This window comes from Euleptes europaea, chromosome 14, assembly GCF_029931775.1.
Source record: "Euleptes europaea isolate rEulEur1 chromosome 14, rEulEur1.hap1, whole genome shotgun sequence".
NCBI lineage: Eukaryota > Metazoa > Chordata > Lepidosauria > Squamata > Sphaerodactylidae > Euleptes > Euleptes europaea.
Window position 1 is genome coordinate 39,893,434 of NC_079325.1, and position 21,259 is coordinate 39,914,692.

Consider the following 21,259-nt stretch of genomic DNA (forward strand, 5'->3'; position numbering starts at 1 on the left):
GCGGTAGCCTTTTAAATAATAATGGTTATAAAAAGAAGGATGGTTTTTCCTTGGTGTGGTAAATATGGTTTTGTTCAGAAAGTCAAGTTTGGAAACAAACTGGAGTACAAATTTATATGGAGAGGCAAAAAGGAAGAAAATGGTGAAGAGAGGTTGCCATCTCCTGCCAAGCTTGGTGCTCGGCACCGCCTCCAACTAGAAATCTCTGACGAGTGCTACTGTGTGGGTGGCGCAAGCTTGTGCGCAACTTCAGAGCCACCCAAGAAGTTAGATGGAGAGGGGAAGGCAGAAAGAAAGGCTGAGATGTCATGAATTTGAGGTGAAGGTGCAGGGAGAAGCCTAAGAGGAAGAGTATCTCCCATCTTGTAAGGCCCCAAGAGATCTTAAGGATCGCTTCTTCCCATAGAGTTTAGGAATCCTCTGAAGTCTTCCTTTGTGTGCCTCCACCGTTTGAACAACGGTGCTTTATCTCTAGGGGCTCAGCTACTTGTCTGATGGCTATGTCAATGTTTGGCCTTATAACTGGTTTGGGTGCTTCGTTATTTGGTATGGTTTTGTACTTTTAAGCTTTGCTGTAAGCTGCCTTGGGGAATCTCCTTCATAAGTTGGAAGAACAAGCACATATGTTTTGATAATATAAATAAGAGGTGGAGCTTGGAGCAAGTAAACAATTGGCTGAAAAAATGATAAAGCAAGACCCATAGGGTGGCTCATGTACAGCACAGGCAAAATCACCAATGGCACATTGGTTCCATAAAATTCTAATGGTCTAGTCCCAGAGGCCAGAGGCTGAACTCAGAAAGCTGATTTATACAGAGCCAGACTATTGGCTTATCTAGTTCAGGACTGTTTACTCTGAGTGGCAGTGTCTCTTAGACAGAGAAGAGTCTTTCCAACATTAGAGGATCCTTTAACTTGAAATACTGGTGATTGAATCAAAACAAAAGGGTTGGAGCAGAACAACGCTAAAATAACAAGAAATATATACATTTTAATATGGTGCACAGTATAGTTAAAAACACATAGTTAGCCTACACTATAGGCCCTGAGTTTTTAACTATACTGTGCACCATATCAAAATGTATATATTTCTTGTTATTTTAGTGTTGTTCAGCTCAACCCTTTTGTTTTGATTCCACTTTCAGGTTGAGTTTACCTTTTTTGGTTGATTTATACTGGTGACTGAACCAGAGGCCTTCTGCATGGAGATCATAAGCTCTGTCATTGAGCCATTGGTGAAACCTGGCAACATTTCATCCCTGTAGACGCTGCCTCACTGAAAAGTTGGGACTACCAGATTAGCACAACGATGCTACACACATCACTTTTCGTGATCTATCCATGGGGCAATCTTTCTGAAAAGGGCAATGGCTTGTGGAACTGAAGACCAACCCTCCTCCTCCTTTGAACAATGTAAAGAGACATTAAGGGAATCAGATTTCCTTTAAATTACACTATTGCCCAAGAACATAATCGCATTAAGCTTATTATGTTGCTTCCTTAAGACCTTATATTATGTACACTTAATTGAGATACAGGGCTCTTTTTTGGCAATAAAAATGGCAGCTCCTTTATTAAGGTTTAAATCTTACATCTTAACGACAGGACGCTTCCCCTCAAGATTCAAAACCTGCAAGATCTTTTATGATAATCAGATGGCGGCTGATTTAAACAAGCACTTTATAGATATGGTGTTTGCAAGATTCTAATGGGGCCTGGGAGTTTACTAGGGAGGCCATTAGCGCCTCTCCCCGTATCTGAGTTTACAAAGCTGGATTTATTTGGCAAATAAAAATTCAGAACCTGAGCCAGCCTGGTGCATGGGGGAACAAGCATTCTCAGCCATTCCCAAATAGAGAAAACCAAGTAGAGGCAGAAGTGATAACAATGGTCTGAAGTGGAATGGAAGCCATTCTGACGTTCAGTAGACCTATGACAACTAAGCATTTTGAACTGGGGACAGGGAATAGTCAAAGCAGCCTGAAACCAGAAAATTTATAGAGATGGGAGAGGTCGTGCTGTACAAGTTGAAGACCTTACTATGCCCCAACCCATCGCAGAAGACAACAGCAAAATGTCAGATATGGATTGAAGGGGTCTGGGGGTCTCTCTACAGACTTGGACTAAAGCATCTGACCCCTCTTGGTCAGGGAGAGCAGGTAGCATGTCCGACGTGACTGGGGAGCCAGGAATAGTTTGCTGTGCCAGGAAAACACAGAAGGGGAAGAGCGGAGAAGCTGAGGTGCTTTTTTCTGCTTAGAGGAAGGGGAAATTTATAATGGGACAGAAAACAGAACAGAATCATAGAGGGGAGGGGTAGAAAAAGAAGTGCTCCCATACATGGGCCCTTGGAAGTCACATGGTTTTCCAAGGAGCTGCTGCAAAATGCTTAGTGGCCATGCTTATGTTTTGCACACTGTAGACTCCAGCACAGCTTCCCGAAACCTCCACTTGAGTAGCAAGGCTGGAGAAGATCCCTACACCTGAGACACAGGACCGCTGAGTGGAAAACATTGGCTAGATGGACTGGTGGTCCAACAGCAACTAAAGAACCTTCATTATATTCACAGCAGCCAATTTGAAGGCCAATCCCTTGTGTCTAACATGCATAAAAGCGCAGGAGAGTAGTTCATAACCCAACCCACGCATAATGCTTTTGGAGCAAGCGTCTTCTTTAACAAAAAGAGCAACAACGTCTTTGCACGGGTGGAACCGCATAACCATCCGTTTGTGACACGTTCCAGCACACCTCAGAAGGACTAGATGGAAGATGGTTGTGTTACAAGAGATAAAAACATGGAAACAAAATATATTGCAGAACTCAAAAACCCTTATCTTCCCTCAGCCTCGCTCCCTTTGCTGTAATTCATTCAAGGAAGCCCCAAGAATAATTTTTTGATGTAAACTCTGCTACAAACATATATCACTTTGCTGATAAGATCACAGGCAAAACTCGGGCTATGAAAGAGCGCTTCATTCCTTTATGCTGCCCAAATAAGCTTCCCTTCCCCTTCTTAAAAAAAAATTCAAAAGTGATGGATCCAAGAAAGCCCTGGAACGCACGGCCATGGTGCCTTCCACCCAGAGCCCCTCGCAAGGCACTCCGGGACAATGCCACGAATTGGAGCAAGCAGAGAACAAATAAAAAAACAGTGCTTTTGACTTCAGAACATAATTGAAGAGAGACTAAAACGGCACTGAGAGACCGCTGCTTTGTAGCAAGCAAAAACAAAAACCCCTCTCCCCACATCAAGCCACCATTCTTCTGGGCAAGGATTCTTGACTTAAATTCCAGGAGGAATTTGGAAAGTATGATCTTTGCCCGGCTGAACGGAGATGATGCCCAATGTAGTTAAGAACAAACTTCCCTTCAAGCCATTTGCAACGCACAGCGCTGAGCTCAGGATCCCCAGAGACTCCTGTGACATTTCAAGTGGGAGAATGAAACAAAAAGGTTTGGATACAGAAGCAGGGCTGGCTGGATGGCGAATAATTATGGGCCACAGGGACTGCTTGGCTTTAGCTTTAATTCTGGTTCACAAAGAAAACCTAGGTAGGAGCCAAAGAATGCTGCTTCCCCAGAAACTTCAAAAAGCTCAGAAAATTTGAAAAGCAAAATCCAGGGGTGTGCAGAAGAAAGGGCTTGGTTGGGAAAATCGTTGGCTCCTGGGTGACTGAATTTATTTTTGTCATAGAATCATAGTGTTGGAAGGGACCACCAGGGTCATCTAATCCAACCCCCTGCACAATGAAGGAAATCCACAACTACCTCCCCCCCTTTATTTATTTACTTATAACATTCACAGGGCAAATCTTTCCACTCAGGAAACACCCTAGGAAATCAAAGCACTGGCTGGAATCCAACCATCTATTTTGTGAGCAGAAGGGGGGGTGTCCCTGAACTGCAGCACCTTACACCTCTCCTGTACAGTTTCTGAGGGTCCCCCTGATCCTCAGGACTGGCTTTTTGGGACACACAGGGGGCTGCAGAAGAAAAGGGGAGCTGAGAGAGCTCCAGTCCATAGGTAAAACTCTGTGTTATTAGGGCCCTGGAGAGCCACTGCTAGTTAGAGTACACAATTCTGACCTTGGTAAGTTATATTTACCAAGGTCAGAATTGTCTATTCTGATTAGCAGTGGCTCTCCAGGGCCCTAATAACACAGACTGCTTCATATGTTCAACAGTTTGGTGAACATATACACCCAAAAACATTTTATTTATCTCTATGGTTCCCCCCTCCCCTAAACTTTTTGAGAACCTACCCAGCCACAGAACTTTTTTTGTTGAGATGCTGCGTACACTGAACCCTGTTGTAAGGGGATGCTGACCCAGAAACTTCATTTGCAGAAACTACATTAAAACTTACTTAATATCTATTAAAGGAGCCCTGTGGCGCAGAGTGGTAAGCTGCAGTACTGCAGTCCAAGCTCTGCTCACAACCTGAGTTCGATCCCAACGCAAGTTGGTTTCAAGTAGCCGGATCAAGGTTGACTCAGCCTTCCATCCTTCCAAGGTCGGTAAAATGAGTACCCAGCTTGCTGATGGTAAAGGGACGATGACTGGGGAAGGCCCTGGCAAACCACCCCGTAAACAAAGTCTGCCTAGTAAACGTCGAGATGTGACGTCACCCCATGGGTCAGTAATGACCCGGTGCTTGCACAGGGGACCTTTACCTTTAATATCTATTAAGCTTTCTGTTGAACTGTAATTTTGATAGGGTTGCAACTAGGGTTGAATTGCTCCTTTCTGGGTTTAATTTTAACAGTTGTTTTATGTTTTATTTAAACTTATAATGATTATCTTATTTGTTAGAATATATGTCACCTCGGATATTTACTTTAAAGGGAAATGTTTTAAATTTCTCTCTTGCTTTTCTCCTATCATGTCCCCACAAGAATACATTTGCTTGCCCGCTACTGCAGGTGAGACTAGATAAGTTACTAACGGTAAAGGTAAAGGTCCCCTGTGCAAGCACCAGGTCATTCCTGACCCATGGGGTGACGTCACATCCCAACGTTTACTAGGCAGACTTTGTTTACGGGGTGGTTTGCCAGTGCCTTCTCCAGTCATCTTCCCTTTACCCCCAGCAAGCTGGGTGCTCATTTTACCAACCTTGGAAGGATGGAAGGCTGAGTCTACCTTGAGCCAGCTACCTGAAACCAACTTCTGTCGGGATTGAACTCAGGTCATGAGCAGAGCAGAGTTACTAGCCCACAATAAATGCTTACTTTGCCTGGCCATACATACCTATCTCAGTCATAGAAAACAAACAAACAAAACATCACTATCTTTTCAAAAAAAATTCCTGTGTGGTTGGTCTGGAGATATATATTTTTTTACTCACTCCAAGTGACCAGGCAAGTGGCTACTAACACGCTTGTGTTTCATCAATAAAACACAAAAATTAATACAGATCATCCCCAGGGCATAGAGTTCGTCAACAAGATAATTATTATTTAGAAGCACTAATGGCCAAAATCTGCTTGATCCTTGTAAGATTGCGGGTCTTTGTATCTCCAACCATTCCTGCAGGCATCAACTGGCCTCACTCCATTCAGTCATTTCAATTTCAGTCCAAAAGCTGAAATTTGCATATACAAAAGATTCAGCAGGGCACTTGCAGCAAGATCCCAACTAGATTTTCCCCCCTTCTTGCCGGTCCTGCTCCTCACAGTTGGGCACCATCTTACTGAAGTACACCCTCACCTGAATATTAGTTGGCTGGTTCTTTTGGGAATTCCTATTTTGGGACCTGTGGATGTGAACTGAAAGTGTGCTTGTGCGTATGGTTCTCTGAGCCCCAATTCAAATTGCTGCCAGCAGAGGTACTACAAAATATGGCCACGAAGTGGGGGAGAATGCCCAAGTACCGTTTTCTCACTTTAGAAATAAGTGGTCCAAAACTAAAAGGCCTCCTGCCAATAGTTAGCAACACTTCTGTTGTTACATAAAAATGTGTTCTCTTGGTGGCTGAAAGTACCATCAACTTGTGGCTGACTTACGGCAACCCCACATGGTTTTCAAGGCAAGATATGAACAGAGGTCGTTTGTCATTGCCTGCCCCTGCATAACAACCCTAGACTTCCTTGGTGGTCTCCCATCCAAGTACTAACCAGGGCCAACTCAGCTCAGCAGCCAAGATCAGGGCAGCAGCTCCCCTACAATTGCTCAAACTTCTGCTTTTGGAAATGATTTTCTGCATCTTCTGGAAGAACAGTATCAGGGCAGGCAGTTGTTAGGAAAATTATGACCAGCAAAAGGGAAGATTTGAGTGTAGTAAATGTTCCACCCACTGAACGTGAAAAATGAGGAGTGGCAACAAGAAGAATAAATCATATTTTTTTAAAACAACAACAACAACAACTTACTTGGGCTCTTCTCTTCTGCAAGGTCACAGGTACAGAGAAGTTCTGAGTCGATGGAAATTGGCTTCTGCTTAATCCAGAACTTGGTACTGGCTTTCTGATTCGTCGCAGGATCCACCTCCACTTTGTCTCCTGAGATACCTGGGCATTGAATAAAAAAGAGCCCTGTTGCTAAACCATTGAGTAAGGAAGTAAAAATGCTCCTACACCTAATTTCCTGCATGGATGGAAATACCCAAGTAAATACTAGCAGCAATTTTCACATTTGCTGAAAGAAGCCTCAGCAGAGCAAAAGAGGAATGACACCAAACAAGGACAGCTGTGGACCGCCAGGAGACACCTTTGGTTTCCAAGCATGGCTGAAATCTCATAAGCCATGGGGGCGGGGAGCTGAAGAAGTCTTCAAGTAGCTGGGGAGGAGCTTCAGCATTCCTGCTCCTCCCACCATTATGCAAAATGGTAAAGAGACCTATTTGGGCAAAATAAGATAAATTAACATAAATACATTGCATCTGTAGGAGCTGGAAAGTTAATTCATACTTTTTGATTAAGTAAACATTTAAAGATACTACAGACTCTAGGTGTAGGGTTGCCAACTTCCAGGTACTAGCTGGAGATCTCCCACTATTACAACTGATCTCCAGCCGATAGAGATCAGTCCCCCTGGAGAAAATGGTCACTTTGGCCGTTGGACTCTATGGCATTGAAGTCTCTCCCCTCCCCCAACCTCGCCCTCCTCAGGCTCCGCCCTAAAAACCTCCCGCCGATGGCAAAGAGGGACCTGGCAACCCTATCTAGGTGCCTGTCCTTGACTAGAAGTTCAGCCATGTAGAGATCCATTGTGTAAAGAATAGGGGGGCACACTTGACTTCCACAAATCTAGTTTGCTAGTTTCAAGCTCTGAAGTTCAGTGACACCCCAGGCAAGCACAATTCACCAGCACATCTACATGATAACAGCCCCGGGCTCAACCCTCATCGCAGCCACAAGTTCACGTGGTGGACTCATTGCATCTGCAACATGGGAATAGTGTTACTAGCTTAATTTACAAGGTGCTTTCATGTACCTAATCTTCCCAACTACTGCACTACGATAATGCATGTGAAGCACTTTTAATATTCAAGAATACAAATACTAATGTAATAATGATAACAACAACAACAGTAATAATAAATCTGTCGGAGCCTGTGTTGCATATGGGGAAGATTCAGCAAGTAGTCCACAGTGCCCTTTCATAGGGACAACTGTTCAAATGACTCTTGCTAGATTACAACAGATTTCCATAAGATCCCCATCTCTCTCTCTCTTCTAAATAAATTTATCACTGCCTTTGTGCAAAGTCTTAATATTACTCTGCACTGAAAATTCTGAAACAAACCTCAGATGTGGAAGTAGAAAACGGGGGCTGCGTTCCCACCGTTCTGAATTTCACTGATGAGTGAGCAAAGAAAACCAAACAGGCGTCCCACTCATCCAAGATGCCAAAGGAGCAAACTAAGAAGTTAATCCACCCTGGGATAGACTCAGTAATTTATAACAGATTCTATTATGGGCTTCCCCCCCCCCTTCCCTTCTCCAAAGCAACAACCTTGCCTTGCGGAGCAGAAACAGACAGCATCTCATTGCTTAGCTTACAATTACAAGGTTCTCCTCTGACATGAGTGACCAAACCTCTCTATATACTTTTTCATAGTGGCAGCTGTGCAGAGAAGGACTTAAAAGTAATTACATTTTTAGGTCACGAGTTATAGGTCAAGGTCACTCTGAAATAGGCAAAAGGAATAAGGAGTATTTAAAAACAACACGCGGGGAGAGGCTTTCTTTGTTTAAAGCAAAGCGACGGGAGAGAGATCCTTACCCTGCTCTCCTTTGAATTTCTTTGTAACCGACAAGAGGCTCTAAAAGAATTATTTTAAAAATGGAACTAAGGGACACTCAACAGAACAAAATCAACCCTATTTCTTGCTATACTAGATTTGCTGAATTAAATATCTCATAAACCACAAAAATATGACAAAACCACCCAGTCTATTTCTGTTTTTTTGCAGCAGGCTGAAAAACATTCCTGGCACTAGCATTAAGAGCAATTCTCTTCGTTCCTCATTACCCATTTTCTCCCTGAAACCCAACAATCCAGTCCTTTCTCTCTTTTCAGGAATTTGGAGTAAGTTTCTAATCAATTCAATTTCGATCACAGAGAAATTTGAAGCGAGGAGGGGCAGGAAAGGAGGTTCTGCACAATTTCAGAATTTCACTCTGTAGATGCTCAGAGGCAGGCCATGTCTCCACAAACCTTCCTGTCTTCCTGTGGTGTGTAACATAAAACAACAGCAAGAAAAAGGCGGTTACCAACAGAAGCACTGATTTCTCTACAAAGAGAAACCCTTCTTTTAAAAGAGAAAAAAAAAGAATAAGAGGAATCATTGTCTATTTGTGAAAAAAGTGATGTTCAGAAAAAGAAACTTCCCTCCTCATAACAACGCTACCTGGCTCTGTGGGCAGGGTGGCCCCAATCCATAGGATGCACATACAGAGCTCCAGACGAGAAGGAGCTGCCCAGTTTGCTTGAAGAATTAAATGGCAGATGTTGTGAACTGCCCCACTGCCAAGATTTAAAGAAAAGTTCTCTAAATTGTTAATAATGGGTGTGTGTGTGTGTGTGTGTGTGTGTGTGTGTGTGTACAAAATCAAACTGCAGATAGCCAAGCGTGATAAGAAGTTCAGAAGTGCTGATACAAACAGCAAGTGCGGTGCCCTGTCAACATTTCAACAGATGGAAACAAGGGGAACGCCTGTGCCTGCTGATCACTTCAAGGATTAGCACCCAAGCATTCCCCATTTTCAGAGCTGTACTCCCAATTACCTTATTTATTCTACAGTAGCCTATTCTTCACTGGTTTAAAAGCCAGGATGGTGACAGTATCATTGTCATATAAGATGTTATCAACAGTTCATAATACGCTTCAGCAGTTGCAGTGTGCAGAAAGGGAGGCGGTGCATGCCCTGTGCCTTAGTGTTCATGCACACTGATTTGCCTGCTTCCGCACTAGGGACAAGATGCATCTGCTCCCCCATTCAAGAGACTGAAGCTTGAGACATGGAGAAAGATCTGAACCCTGAAGAACGACAACTCCAGTTGCTCACACTAGCCATATTTTAACAAGGCCATTCCCAAAAGGCAAAAAATAGGGACAAAGTAAGGGGCAGTCATTTGCTAGGAGAAGCACCCTCCTCCCCCCCCTCCACCGTGGCAGGAAGAGACCACTGGCCTCCTTGCCCCTCCCCCACAGTCAGGTGAGGCAGGGGGGAAGGAGGTCAGGCCAACACCAGCAAAGGAAGAGAAGGAGGAAGCAGGCTACCCACTGGGGCTGGAGGAACCTAATGGGACAGGTCATGATGTTGGGTGAGTGAGGCCAGGTTGGGGGGTGGCAGCAGGGCTGGTAAGTGACCCTCCACCTCTGGCAGCCTAGGCTAAGGTGCTAAGGTGGCCTGGTGGAGGGGCTGGCCCATGGCTTTATCTCAGGACAAGATGCAACCCAGTGCCCTTTTAAGGGAAAAAAGGGCATTCTGCGCTTCCCTATGTTGCTAGCTTTAAAAAAAACATATCCCATACCCCTAGGAATAACACAGGAGGCTTTGCCTGTTTGCCACCAAAATTATACTTATTATACGGGAAGGGCTGTAGCTCAGTGGTAGAGCATCTGCTTGGCATGCGGAAGGTCCCAGGTTCAATCCCCGGCATCTCCAGGTAGAGGGACTAGGCAAGTAGGTGATGTGAACAGACCTCTTCCTGAGACCCTGGAGAGCAGCTGCTGGTCTGAGTAGACAATACTGACTTTGATGGACCAAGGGTCTGATTCAGTATAAGGCAGCTTCATGTGTTCATGTGTATACTTACAACTGCTACTAGTAACAGTATTTGTGGACGTCTGATCAAATGGATTCAGATAAATAACACTTCTCTCACTCCAAAATGCATGTGTTTGGTCATCCAAATATTTAACTGATTGTGGGAATATCACACTGTTCCTCCACACCTATCACACTTCCTCTTCATTCTGTGGTTCAGCTGTATTGTTATCTCAATATCGAACAGTACAGTGGCTGGGCCCTGTGCTAATCACAAAAGAAATAAAATTGGGCCACTAGCAGATGCAGGAGGGGTCTCTGCATACTTGGAGGATTCCCAGGCGTGCAGAAAAATATGACTTTGTAAATTAACCAAAGAAAAGAAGTCCCAAAGAAAGACAGTCAAACTCTCCAACTTCACCTGATGAAGACTGAACAGAGAGAGCAGGTGAGAGTCAATTAACATAAAGAACAGGGTGGGCAACGGGGAGTAACCTTCTCAAACTTCTATAATAACAGAGGTGGAGATCTTGGGGGTGTGGGAAGGGTTTCCAAATTGCTCCCCTCTCCCATGATTCCTTGTGCATGACCTAGAGAAAATTCATGGGTTCATAGAGAAAATAAGCAGGACTCAGGTCTAGGCATATACAAATTGGTCAATCAGATAAATTAAAAATATTTTTAGTCACTAAACAGATGGCTATAATTAATTAAGCCGCAGATTTTGAACAATTTTAAAATATATCTTTTAATGCAAGTAATTATAAAAACTGCAAATGGCACCTTCCTAAAAGAGGCATTCCTGCCAATGTAAGAGAGGAAGGGGAATGGGTCTTCAAACAGGATGCTGGTCAAAAACACATGCCTGCATCATCTAAAACAAAGCATTTTTTCCTCAAATGCAATTTTTTTGCAGATTTAATAAATTATCAATTAAAATTCCTATAATGAATCAACTACAGTTTAAATCACGTGAGAACCCTACTCATTTCTAATCAATATCCAATCACATCCCTCCCCTCCCACGACACAATCATTTTCTGCAAATATTGAAAGGACATCCTGAATCACTCTTTCTCCCGCATTAGAAATATGGGTTTCACTTGCACTCTGCATCCTTAAACGAGGCCACGTTTTCAGCAAGACTGACATTCAAAAGGCAACTTCCAAAAGAAGAATAAACTTGTACCTTGTTTGGATTTGCGTCTGGCCACTTAAGTAGTGAGGGGCCTTTCCTGCATGTATACAATCTCAATGCATGCAGGGAATGTTGCTGATATTCCAAAAGAGAATATAGGGAGGTCCTCCACGTGTGAAGCTCAGTGCTGAATAGGCTCTCTTAATTTTAATACCATAGCCTTGGTATTGGCACAGAGGAAGTTAAGGTGGGCCGCTGATGGATTTGTACCCTACCTCCCAAGCAAATGTTCTCCAAGGCGGCTCACAAAAGATTAACACAACAGTGTCCTTCCTTCATGTCTGCAGTCCAACGACAACAGGTGCAGGAATCTTTCTGGCATGGAGGGAGGAAACAAGCTTGCTGTGGTTGCACGCTGTACATTGTGTTGGTCAGGCGGCACCTGGAGTATTGTATGCAGTTCTGGAGGCCCCACTTCAAAAAGGATGTGGACAGAATCGAGCGGGTACAGAGGAGAGTGACGAGGATGATCAGGGGCCTGGAGACCAAGCCCTACGAGGAAAGGCTGAGGGAGTTGGGAATGTTTAGTCTGGAGAAGAGGTTGAGGGGGGACATTTACTCTCTTGAAGTATTTGAAGGGCTGTCACTTAGAGGAGGGCAGGGAGCTGTTCCTGTTGGCAGGAGAGGATTTGACTTGCAATAATGGGTTTAAATTGTGGGTGGAAGGGTACCGGCTGGATATTAGGATTTTTTTTTTTTACAGTAAGAGTTGTTTGACAGTGGAATCAGCTACCTAGGGAGGTGTTGAGATCCCCCTCACTGGCAGTCTTTAAGCAGAGGCTGGACAACCACTTGTCAGGGATGCTCTAGGCCTGTGTTGGCGAACCTATGGCACGGGTGCCACTTCCGGCACGCGTAGCCCTTTCTGCCGGCACGCACGGTTCCTCCAAGCCGCTGGCCTTTCCGGCTCTGCCCCGCCCCGGTTAGGGTTAGGGTTGGGTTAGGGTTGGGGGAGGCTGTAGCCCAGGGGTGGGGAACCTCCGACATCATTGGCGGTGGCCCCCGGACTCTCCCACAGAAGCTGCCGCCATTGCCGCCGCTGGAGCGTGCGCGGCCGTCCAGGCAGGTGGGAGAGCGGGGAACAGAAGCCGAGCGCTCACACTCGGCATGGCCGGCAGCTTCTCCGGCGCCCTCTGGGCCTGTGCGGGCGGAGGGGCATGGCTGGTCGGTGGGTGCGAAGGAGGCGCCCTCTGCCCCACCCTGCTCGCCTCTCACAAGCCTGCCACCGCGCCCCACCGAGTGGCAAATCCAAGGCAAAACCTCCCATGCATAAATGGCCTCTTTCTTTTTCTGTCTCCCTCTGTCCTTTTCTTTCTCTCCCTTGCTCCATTTCTTTCTCCCTTTCTCTCTCTTTTTCTTTCTTTCTCTCCCTCCCTTCCTTCCCTTTCCCCCTCCCTTCCCTTCTTTCCTTCCTTCCTTCCTTCCTTCCTTCTTTCCCTCCAGCGGCTTCTCCGGCGCCCTCTGGGCCTGTGCGGGCGGAGGGGCATGGCTGGTCGGTGGGTGCGAAGGAGGCGCCCTCTGCCCCACCCTGCTCGCCTCTCACAAGCCTGCCACCGCGCCCCACCGAGTGGCAAATCCAAGGCAAAACCTCCCATGCATAAATGGCCTCTTTCTTTTTCTGTCTCCCTCTGTCCTTTTCTTTCTCTCCCTTGCTCCATTTCTTTCTCCCTTTCTCTCTCTTTTTCTTTCTTTCTCTCCCTCCCTTCCTTCCCTTTCCCCCTCCCTTCCCTTCTTTCCTTCCTTCCTTCCTTCCTTCCTTCTTTCCCTCCAGCGGCTTCTCCGGCACCCTCTGGGTCTGTGCGGGCGGAGGGGCGTGCAGTCCTATTCCACCTTTGAAGTGCCACAAGCTATCCTCCAAACACCTTTCCATTTGTCTTGATATGTAGAGAGAAAACACTAAGGAACTAGTTGCCAATCTCCAGGTACTAGCTGGAGATCTGCTATTACAGGTGATCTCCAACCAACAGAGATCAGTTCCCCTGGAAAAAATTGCCACTTTGGCAGTTGGACTCTATGGCACTGAAGTCCTTCCCCAAACCCTGCCCTCCTCAGGCGCCACCCCAAAACCTCCCACTCATGGTGAAGAGGAACTTGGCAACCCTAGCCTCTCCCTCTGGGCCCCCTCTGGGGGTGGCATTCAGGTTAAATTGCCGCATTGGCACTCGGTGATAAATAAGTGGGTTTTTGGTTGCAGTTTGGGCACTCGGTCTCTAAAAGGTTCGCCATCACTGCTCTAGGCTGATCCTGCATTAAGCAGGGGGTTGGACTAGATGACCTGTATGCCCCCCTCCAACTCTGTGATTCTATGTTCTCTGGCTGATGGCTTCCTGGGAGGGAGGGGCTGCAATCTCTCAGTGGCTCTTGGTCTACACAGAGCATGTCCCATTTGCAGAGGCACTTCTGTTTCTCTGCTGTGTGGGGAGTGAATTCCCGACTGGTGGCCAAGCGTAGAAGCTGTAGTGTCATGCGGCAACACAAACCAGTGGTGTGTCCTGCAAGACTGAAAATGGTGCCGGCGGCCACCACAAACTTGGTAGTCTCTTTTAAGGGTCTGAGGGGTCGCTCATTCACTTGAATCTCTGTGGTTTCCAAAAGCCGGAGCAGAAAGAAAACAAGGCCAGGCAAATGGGTGAACTACATGCATGTTATGTTAACCTTAACTCCTGCAGAGGCCAAATGCAATGTTACCCTCATTTGGAATCTGACCACTACAGTATAGCTTTGAACAGCTCCTGCAAACAAGGCTTGCATTTCAATTAATCAAGCAGTGCAATTTGTCACTGAGCACCCCTACCATCCCAGATACCATATTTCAATTACAGACAGTGTCAAGAGCCCAAAAGGATGCTAGGAGGGTGAAAATAAAATAAGAAAGCGGGATTCTCCATTAGCAGAGGGATTCTTTATTAGGACATTTCACTTTAGGCAGCCTCGATCATTAGGTGTCCAAAATCTACATATTTCCCCTGTGAAAATATTATCAGCAGCTGTCATCTTGACATTAAAAAAAAGAGGGTTGCATTTTTGCTCCACAAAAACCCAGGAAAAGCAGCGCAAAAACAGTATGCTCTGATCCTTTGTAATGGAAATACACCAGATTACTCTCTCCCATACATTAAAAAAAATAGCTCAAATAACCCCTTGTGGGCCTTTTCTCTCTCTTTAAAAAAACAACACACACAAACACAAAACATCTCATTTGCCGCAACTCCCAAGAATTCGCACAGTGGAGTCAATATTGTTAATGCACCCGTGTTAATTTGATAGGATTTGTCAGGTAACTCCACTGGAAAATTATATAAAACTGTTCCAGATGAACAGATGATAGTGACATGAATTAAAGTGATAGAACAATAGTGGAATATAAACCAGAAATGACACCCAAAGTGGCTGTTGATTTATTGCCATCCTGAGTCTGGTTCTGGGCTTCCATGTATATTAGCACTACAAATCTGGGTCCATTTAGCCGAGAGATGCTCATACATACATCACCGGCTCCTGCTCCAAGCCAAGGTCACTTCTCGTTGCATCAATCTTTTCCTACGGAGGCTACTTCACACAAAAAAAAGGCAGGGGCTGTGGAGCCATCTCGGATGTAACAGACTCCTCTCCCACCCCATTTCATCTTTCTTTTATCATGTAAAATACACTTTAAACTTCCTATTATTTTTATCTGCAAATTGTTGCTGTATACTCCCATCTATTATAGCTGTATCGCACCATCGCTTGCACCTGCTCGCACACGCACGGGTCTGCAGGACCGGATCCTTTGTCAAGTCAGCCCTTTTCTTTTCCTCCCCCCCCACCCTTATTTTTGGCATTCCCTGCACTGGTTCATGCTATGTTGGGAACTAGGGAGGTTACCCAATTGTGCGACCACAACAGTTTTGGTTCCCAAGTTCCTGTTTCTGCCACAGTCTCAACCCATTTGGGATGGAGCTACAGTCATCTATCTCCCCCCCGCACAGACTGCACTAATGAACTTTGATGGAAAAATTACCATTAAAATTCATGCCCGTTCTTGTGCCAGTGGTGTAGAAGTAGCGCATGGCATTAAAATTATATCAGAGAAACAAATAAACAAAAAACCCTGGAAATGTCAAGGTGTGTGCGTGCACGTATGTGTGAGTGAGTGGAAACAAAAAGGCTCAAAAACATATTAAAGAGACAAAATAAAACAAAATGGAAAAAGGGTATCTTCATACATCCTGAGTTGGAAGTGATGCGTTCTATCAATTTGTAGCAGTTTTACAACCTGTTCCTAACAATCTTTAGGACCAACAGAGCAATTCCATGCAGTTACTCCAGTCTAAGTCCATTGATCTCAATGGGGTTAGAACGGAATGTCCTTACATAGGATAGCACTGTAAGTAATGTTACATTTAGAGGAATCTACTTCCAGAGAAGTATGCTTAGGATTGCAGCTGTAGGATCTCCTTCCTGTTCTCCCTGAAGCTTCCCCCAAGAACACCTAGGTGATGCCCTCTCTCTTTCTCCAAACCTCTCCTCTCATTACTTTAATGCTTTAATCCGCATCCCCTATTAAAACTAATCCTCAGCACACGGAACTGCATCGGCTTCCTTTTGTTCTTCATTGCCCTGACCTCGACTCTCCCTCCCCCACCCCACTATATAAAATGAAATGGAACGTTGTTCACGGCAAGAATGTATGCTTTTTGTAAATTGCCAGCAAAGCACTATATACATTGTAAGCTACAAATACTCAATACTACCTAGTTCTTTGCTTTGCACCCCAGTTCACAGTCCCACACCCCACGATGCCTATACAATGCTTTGACTTGCATCGCACTCTCTTCAGATGACAGGTCATGTAACCTAATCCTACCTTCTCCTCCATCCCTGGCTCTCAGAAAACTGCTTTCAAATCACTGTGGGTCTTCACAGTTTGGCCATGTGCTTCTCCGCCTGGTGAAGGAGTCAGAGAGGACACACACCAGTGTAAGGCCCTCTCCTCATCTCAAAGCACATAAAGGTTTCTTAGTGTGTGTGTGTGTGGGGGGGATAGATAGGAGGATGTCTACACAGCCCTGCAATGATTTCATAAATTACCTTAATTAAGGATTACAGACTTAACTTACATGAGGTTTTGTGGAGGGGGAGGGATAGAAAATGTGACGGCACCTCCAGAAATGAGCAAGGCCTGTCCTTTTGCTCTGAAACAAGACAAAGCCAATTGTTTCCTTGCTAACAGGCTCTCTCTGTTAACCATTTATCTTTAGTGATCTGTCACGACCTTTTCAAGCTCCTACTTTTGACAGCTTCCAGATACAAGTGAGTCAAACTTCCCTGGAAGGAAAACTATCACCCTCGGATAGTTTGCTCAAGAGCAGAAAACATGCTTCCCTCCAACAGCACCAGCGCAGAAATCCTTTCCTTAACAAGACAGTACAATAAAAAACAACAACAACATACACGCACAGAAAAGAAGAGCCTCCAAGTAGATGTGCTTTGAAGATTTAAATGAACAAACTAACCCCAATTCTGCAGCCTGTCTAAATTATGTAAATTATTCAGACAGGTTTGCCAATCAGTTGCGATGTCTGGAAGCCAAGAGTCCCCTGGCTCCGGCCCCCCTGTTGCCACCAACACTCACCCCACCGAGGGAGCCCCACCTAGGTACTACACTCTGCTGAGAGGCCAGCCAGCCCCTGGCCCCTGACAACCTCAGAGAAGCCAGGGCCGGGCCAAGGCCAACACGACTGGCTTCAGCAATCAGCTGGCCAGCGGAGCCATGCCCTGCCAGCCATCATGCGGCCCTCCTGGGTCTCCCAGAGGCAGTCACGCTTTGTCTTGAGGGGGCACCAAACAACCCTGGCACCATGCCCAAGAAGTGGGGAAAGACTTGTGAGTTTTGGGAGCCTCGTGAGAATGGAAATGGAGGGGGTGGGTGGGCCCTAGGGAGATGGGCTTGGGGTATTTAAGCCACTGCAACCCATGGCCAGGGAGGAGTTGGTTGAGACTGCTCCACTCTCTGCCAGACTACACCAAGCAGATCAGAGATGGCAGGGAGCATGCCGACAGGAGGAAGAGGACCCAGGAGGTTTGAGCCCCCTTTCCCTCCATGTCTGTGACATAAAAAGGGGTGGAAGGGCTAGCACCTTCAGACTGTCCTGGCGCGGGAGACACACCAGCTGACACTGCGGCAACTTTGGGACTTCATTTGGACCCTGCTGGACCTCCCCCCCCACATGCAACAAACAAACAAAACACTTGCATTCTTTGTTTTTGATCATTCTCTCAACATGAAATTTTGTCATGTGTTATAAGAACTCTCAAAAATTCAGCATGGCCTTTCTACAAGCCCCCTCCCTCCCCCAAGTTTACGTGGGAAGGAGGGAAGTTTCATTCTCACAGGGATGCTTCCTGGTCTGGCTATAGGGATTACACGGCAGCAGGCACACCGCACAGGTCCTACATGGCCAAAGCAAGCGCTGAAGTCTGCTGAACAGGGTTGAGCACCCCTGGCTTTCTGGCAGCGTCAAGCACTCAGACTGATTTACCTAGCTGAACATCTGTGGTGAACCGCAGCCTATGGATCATGCTGACTTTGAAAGACTTGTAATGGTGGCTGCTTAGCATGTCCTGAACAGTAGCGATATCAATCTGTGGGTCCTCCTCCGAGATCTCCTCTCCTCTCGAACCTGCAAAACAATAACCGTGGGGAGAAAAATATAAATAAAAAGGAAGAAGAAACACATCTGGTTCCTGTCAAGCAGCAGACATATTGCAAGCGAAAGGCTAGCTTGACAGCCATCTGCAAAACTGCAGAAGAGATCAGTAGATGTACTTAGGGCCCACAATAAAATTTAATGGAAAGGGAGATTCTGCACCAACGTGAATCAAATCACGCCTATCAGCCAATGTCTGCACAGGAATGCGCTGGTATTTGCCTATATTTCATAGCATTCATCTTACTTCTGCTAGAGAGGGGCAATGACAGGAATACTCAGCACTTACACAGCACTGAGAACATTCTGAAGTGCTTCATACAGGTCATCTTAGCGACAAGCCTGTAAGCGGGCTGGCGTGGGATATACCCTGTCCTGCCATACTATGGGGTGTGTGGGCTTCATCGCTGCACAGACTGGTCAGACAGAGAGGACGCTTTCACGCATGCCGAATAATGCACTTTCAATCCCCTTTCAATGCACTTTGCAGCTGGCTTTGACTACGTGAAATGGCAAAATCCACTTGCAAACAATCATTAAAGTACATTGAGAGTGGACTGAAAGTGCATTCTTCAGCATGTGTGAAAGCGCCCAGAATGTTGGTTGGAGTGCCTTGGCAACTAAAGACGCATTCCCCCTCTGCCCCTGAGCAATGTACAAATATTTCTGGGCACCTGCAAGCCAGTGTCCTGAGAAACCACCTAAAAATGATGCACTATTCAAGGGTGAGAAAACTGGGTGCTCCCATTTGAACTCAGCCCGAGAAAATTATTACCCACCTCAAGTCTTAAGTTAGAGTAGGTAACACGCTAAAGCTAATTTATACGTTCACAACTCTCCCACTGTAAAAACCTAGATTTTAATAGCGTTCTTCCTTGCTGCTGCAGAACTGGCTTCCGAAAATAAGATAACGTCTCATTAAGACAAAATGCCAATTATGAAAAAAGTTTTTTTTTTCTTTTTAAAGATTTTATGATGTTGGATTAACACCAATTTAAAAATTACTATAACGTGACACACAATTTTTTTCCCACAGAGCAATTTCTACGCCAGCTGCTAATAAAGCATCTTAGCTGTAAATGATAATTCAGATGCTTTTAGATAAAGTGGTGCGTGGATACGGCCGAGAAAATTGATTTAGCTTTTCAGAGAAGATACTACCAGAGTGACACATTTTGTTTAATACGCCAGCTAATGTAATCCTAAAAGCTGAAACAACTGCCAGTTTTGCAGCCCTAAATTTTGCTGTGAGAGATTAATGAAAACTTTCAGATTTTTTTTTGCTGAATTTTTTTTTTTTAATAAATGAGAAGATGGGATTTTAGAAGAGGGGGCTGAACAGCAGCAGTAAAAGCAGAAACGTGGCTTGTCAATTTCTATATATTAATTCTGCCCAAGAAATACAGCATTGGAACTAGCTCAACATGGTAATGCATCTCAGTCTAACCTTCTAACCCCAAGGTATGTAAATTCATACCTCAATCTAGCAAGATGCCCCCTCCCAGGAGGAAATAGGTCAGGTTGACCAGGAGCATGCTATGACTGGCATCTCTGGATTTTCTCCATTTTTACAGTGACCCATAAAAATAGCCTCATTGGATTAGATACAAGATCCAACTCATCCCCAATCCTGTTTCCAGCAGAGGCCAACCAGTTGCCTCTGGGAAGCAGCAGGCCATGAAGGCAACAGGCTCCCTTCCAGCTGTCTGGGTCCAAGTAAAAGATATTCAAAGATATACTGCCTATGTACATGGAGGTTCTGTTCCCATCATGGGTGAATTAATAGCCCTGCTGCAGTAGATCAAAGTCAATCTTCCTTCCAGCAACAGAAAGCCACAAGCACAGGATGAAGGCAGCAGGTGTCCTCTACTGACTGCCCCTCAACTGCTGGTACACTGCCTCTGAACCTGGAAGTTCAATGAAGCTCTCTTGGCTGCTGATAGACTGAATGCTCCATGAATATGTAACCTCTTTTAAACCAAATTTTAACGAGGGAGGCAAGTGCGTCTCTTGTAGTGAGAGGAAGTGAGTCGAGGAACCAAGGTCAAGACACCAAAATGAGACTCTCTAGCAGAGATCACAATCCAGCAAAAGCAGGTGGGGGGTGAACAGCAACAGGGAGCAACAGACACAAGTCACTGGAATCAGGGCTTGTAGGCCAGCCAGCCAGCAGGGTTGCCAACTTCCAGCTGGGGCCTGGATCTCCTGGAATTACAACTGATCTCCAGACTACAGAGATCAGTTCCCCTGAAGAAAATGGCTGCTCTGGAGGGTGGAGTCTATGGCGTTATACCTTGCTGAGGTCCCTCTCCTCCCTAACCTTTGCCCTCCCAAATCTCCGAGTATTTTGCGACCCAGAGTTGGCAACCCTAACAGCCGGCAGCCCAGGATAGCAGCCAGGCAGGAAATCAGTGTTCCCCTGGAAGCTTTTATACCCTATCAGGTCACAGGGGAACAATGGACTGCCTGCGTTGGATGGAGTCACTCTGGAATCCTGGGAACTTTTCAGTCTGCAATCTGGAGTGGCTTGCCACAAGGGATTAGGTCAGGGGTCTGCAAACTGCGGCTCCCGAGCTGCATGCGGCTCTTTGGCCCGCTGAGTGCGGCTTTCCGAACTTGGTTCGGAGCCCCTGCTCTTGTGCCCGCTCACGCCGGCAGCCGGGCTGCGGAGCCGGCAAGCCTGAGAGAGAGAGAGTGGGCGAGCTGTCTCTCCCCCCCCCCCGTTGTGGAGAATGGCCGGGTCCCCCTTTCCCTTGCCCTCAATGGTTGGGAGGCTAAAGCCTCCCCTCTAGCCGCGCAATTGCTGGGCGGGCGGCTCAGCAGTTCCTGGCCCCCCCGCCTATCAGCTGTCGGGCGGGGCGGGCTTCCTTTGGTAGACCTGGCCTCCGGCTGAGTCCCATTGGGAGGCCATGTCTACCCAGTGGCTTTCTTGGCGGTAGACCTGGACTCCGAGGAGGGAAAAAAGTCCACCTTCAGAGGCCAGGTCTACCAATTGGCTTCTATGGGCCTCCGGAGGCCAGGTCTACTGCCATGAAAGCCAATGGGTAGACCTGGCCTCCCAATGTTGATATTTGGCTCTTTTGACTAATGAGTTTGCCGACCCCTGGATTAGGTGCAGAAGGTCAGAAGGTTCTTGGTGCCGTTGCTGCTTCCTCCC

The 21,259-nt window shown here is 46.1% G+C and overlaps 1 protein-coding gene across 1 annotated transcript in view; it reads right to left on the reverse strand.

Annotated features, from left to right (window-relative positions):
- Positions 1–21,259, reverse strand: part of MAPKAP1 (MAPK associated protein 1) — a 408,697-nt gene that overhangs the window by 243,687 nt on the left and 143,751 nt on the right. Inside the window, exons 9-10 of the mRNA XM_056860945.1 lie at positions 17,935–18,075; positions 6,370–6,507 (exon numbers count right to left, since the gene is read on the reverse strand). Coding sequence (XP_056716923.1) covers positions 6,370–6,507; positions 17,935–18,075 — 279 coding nt within the window. The remainder of the gene's footprint in view (positions 1–6,369; positions 6,508–17,934; positions 18,076–21,259) is intronic.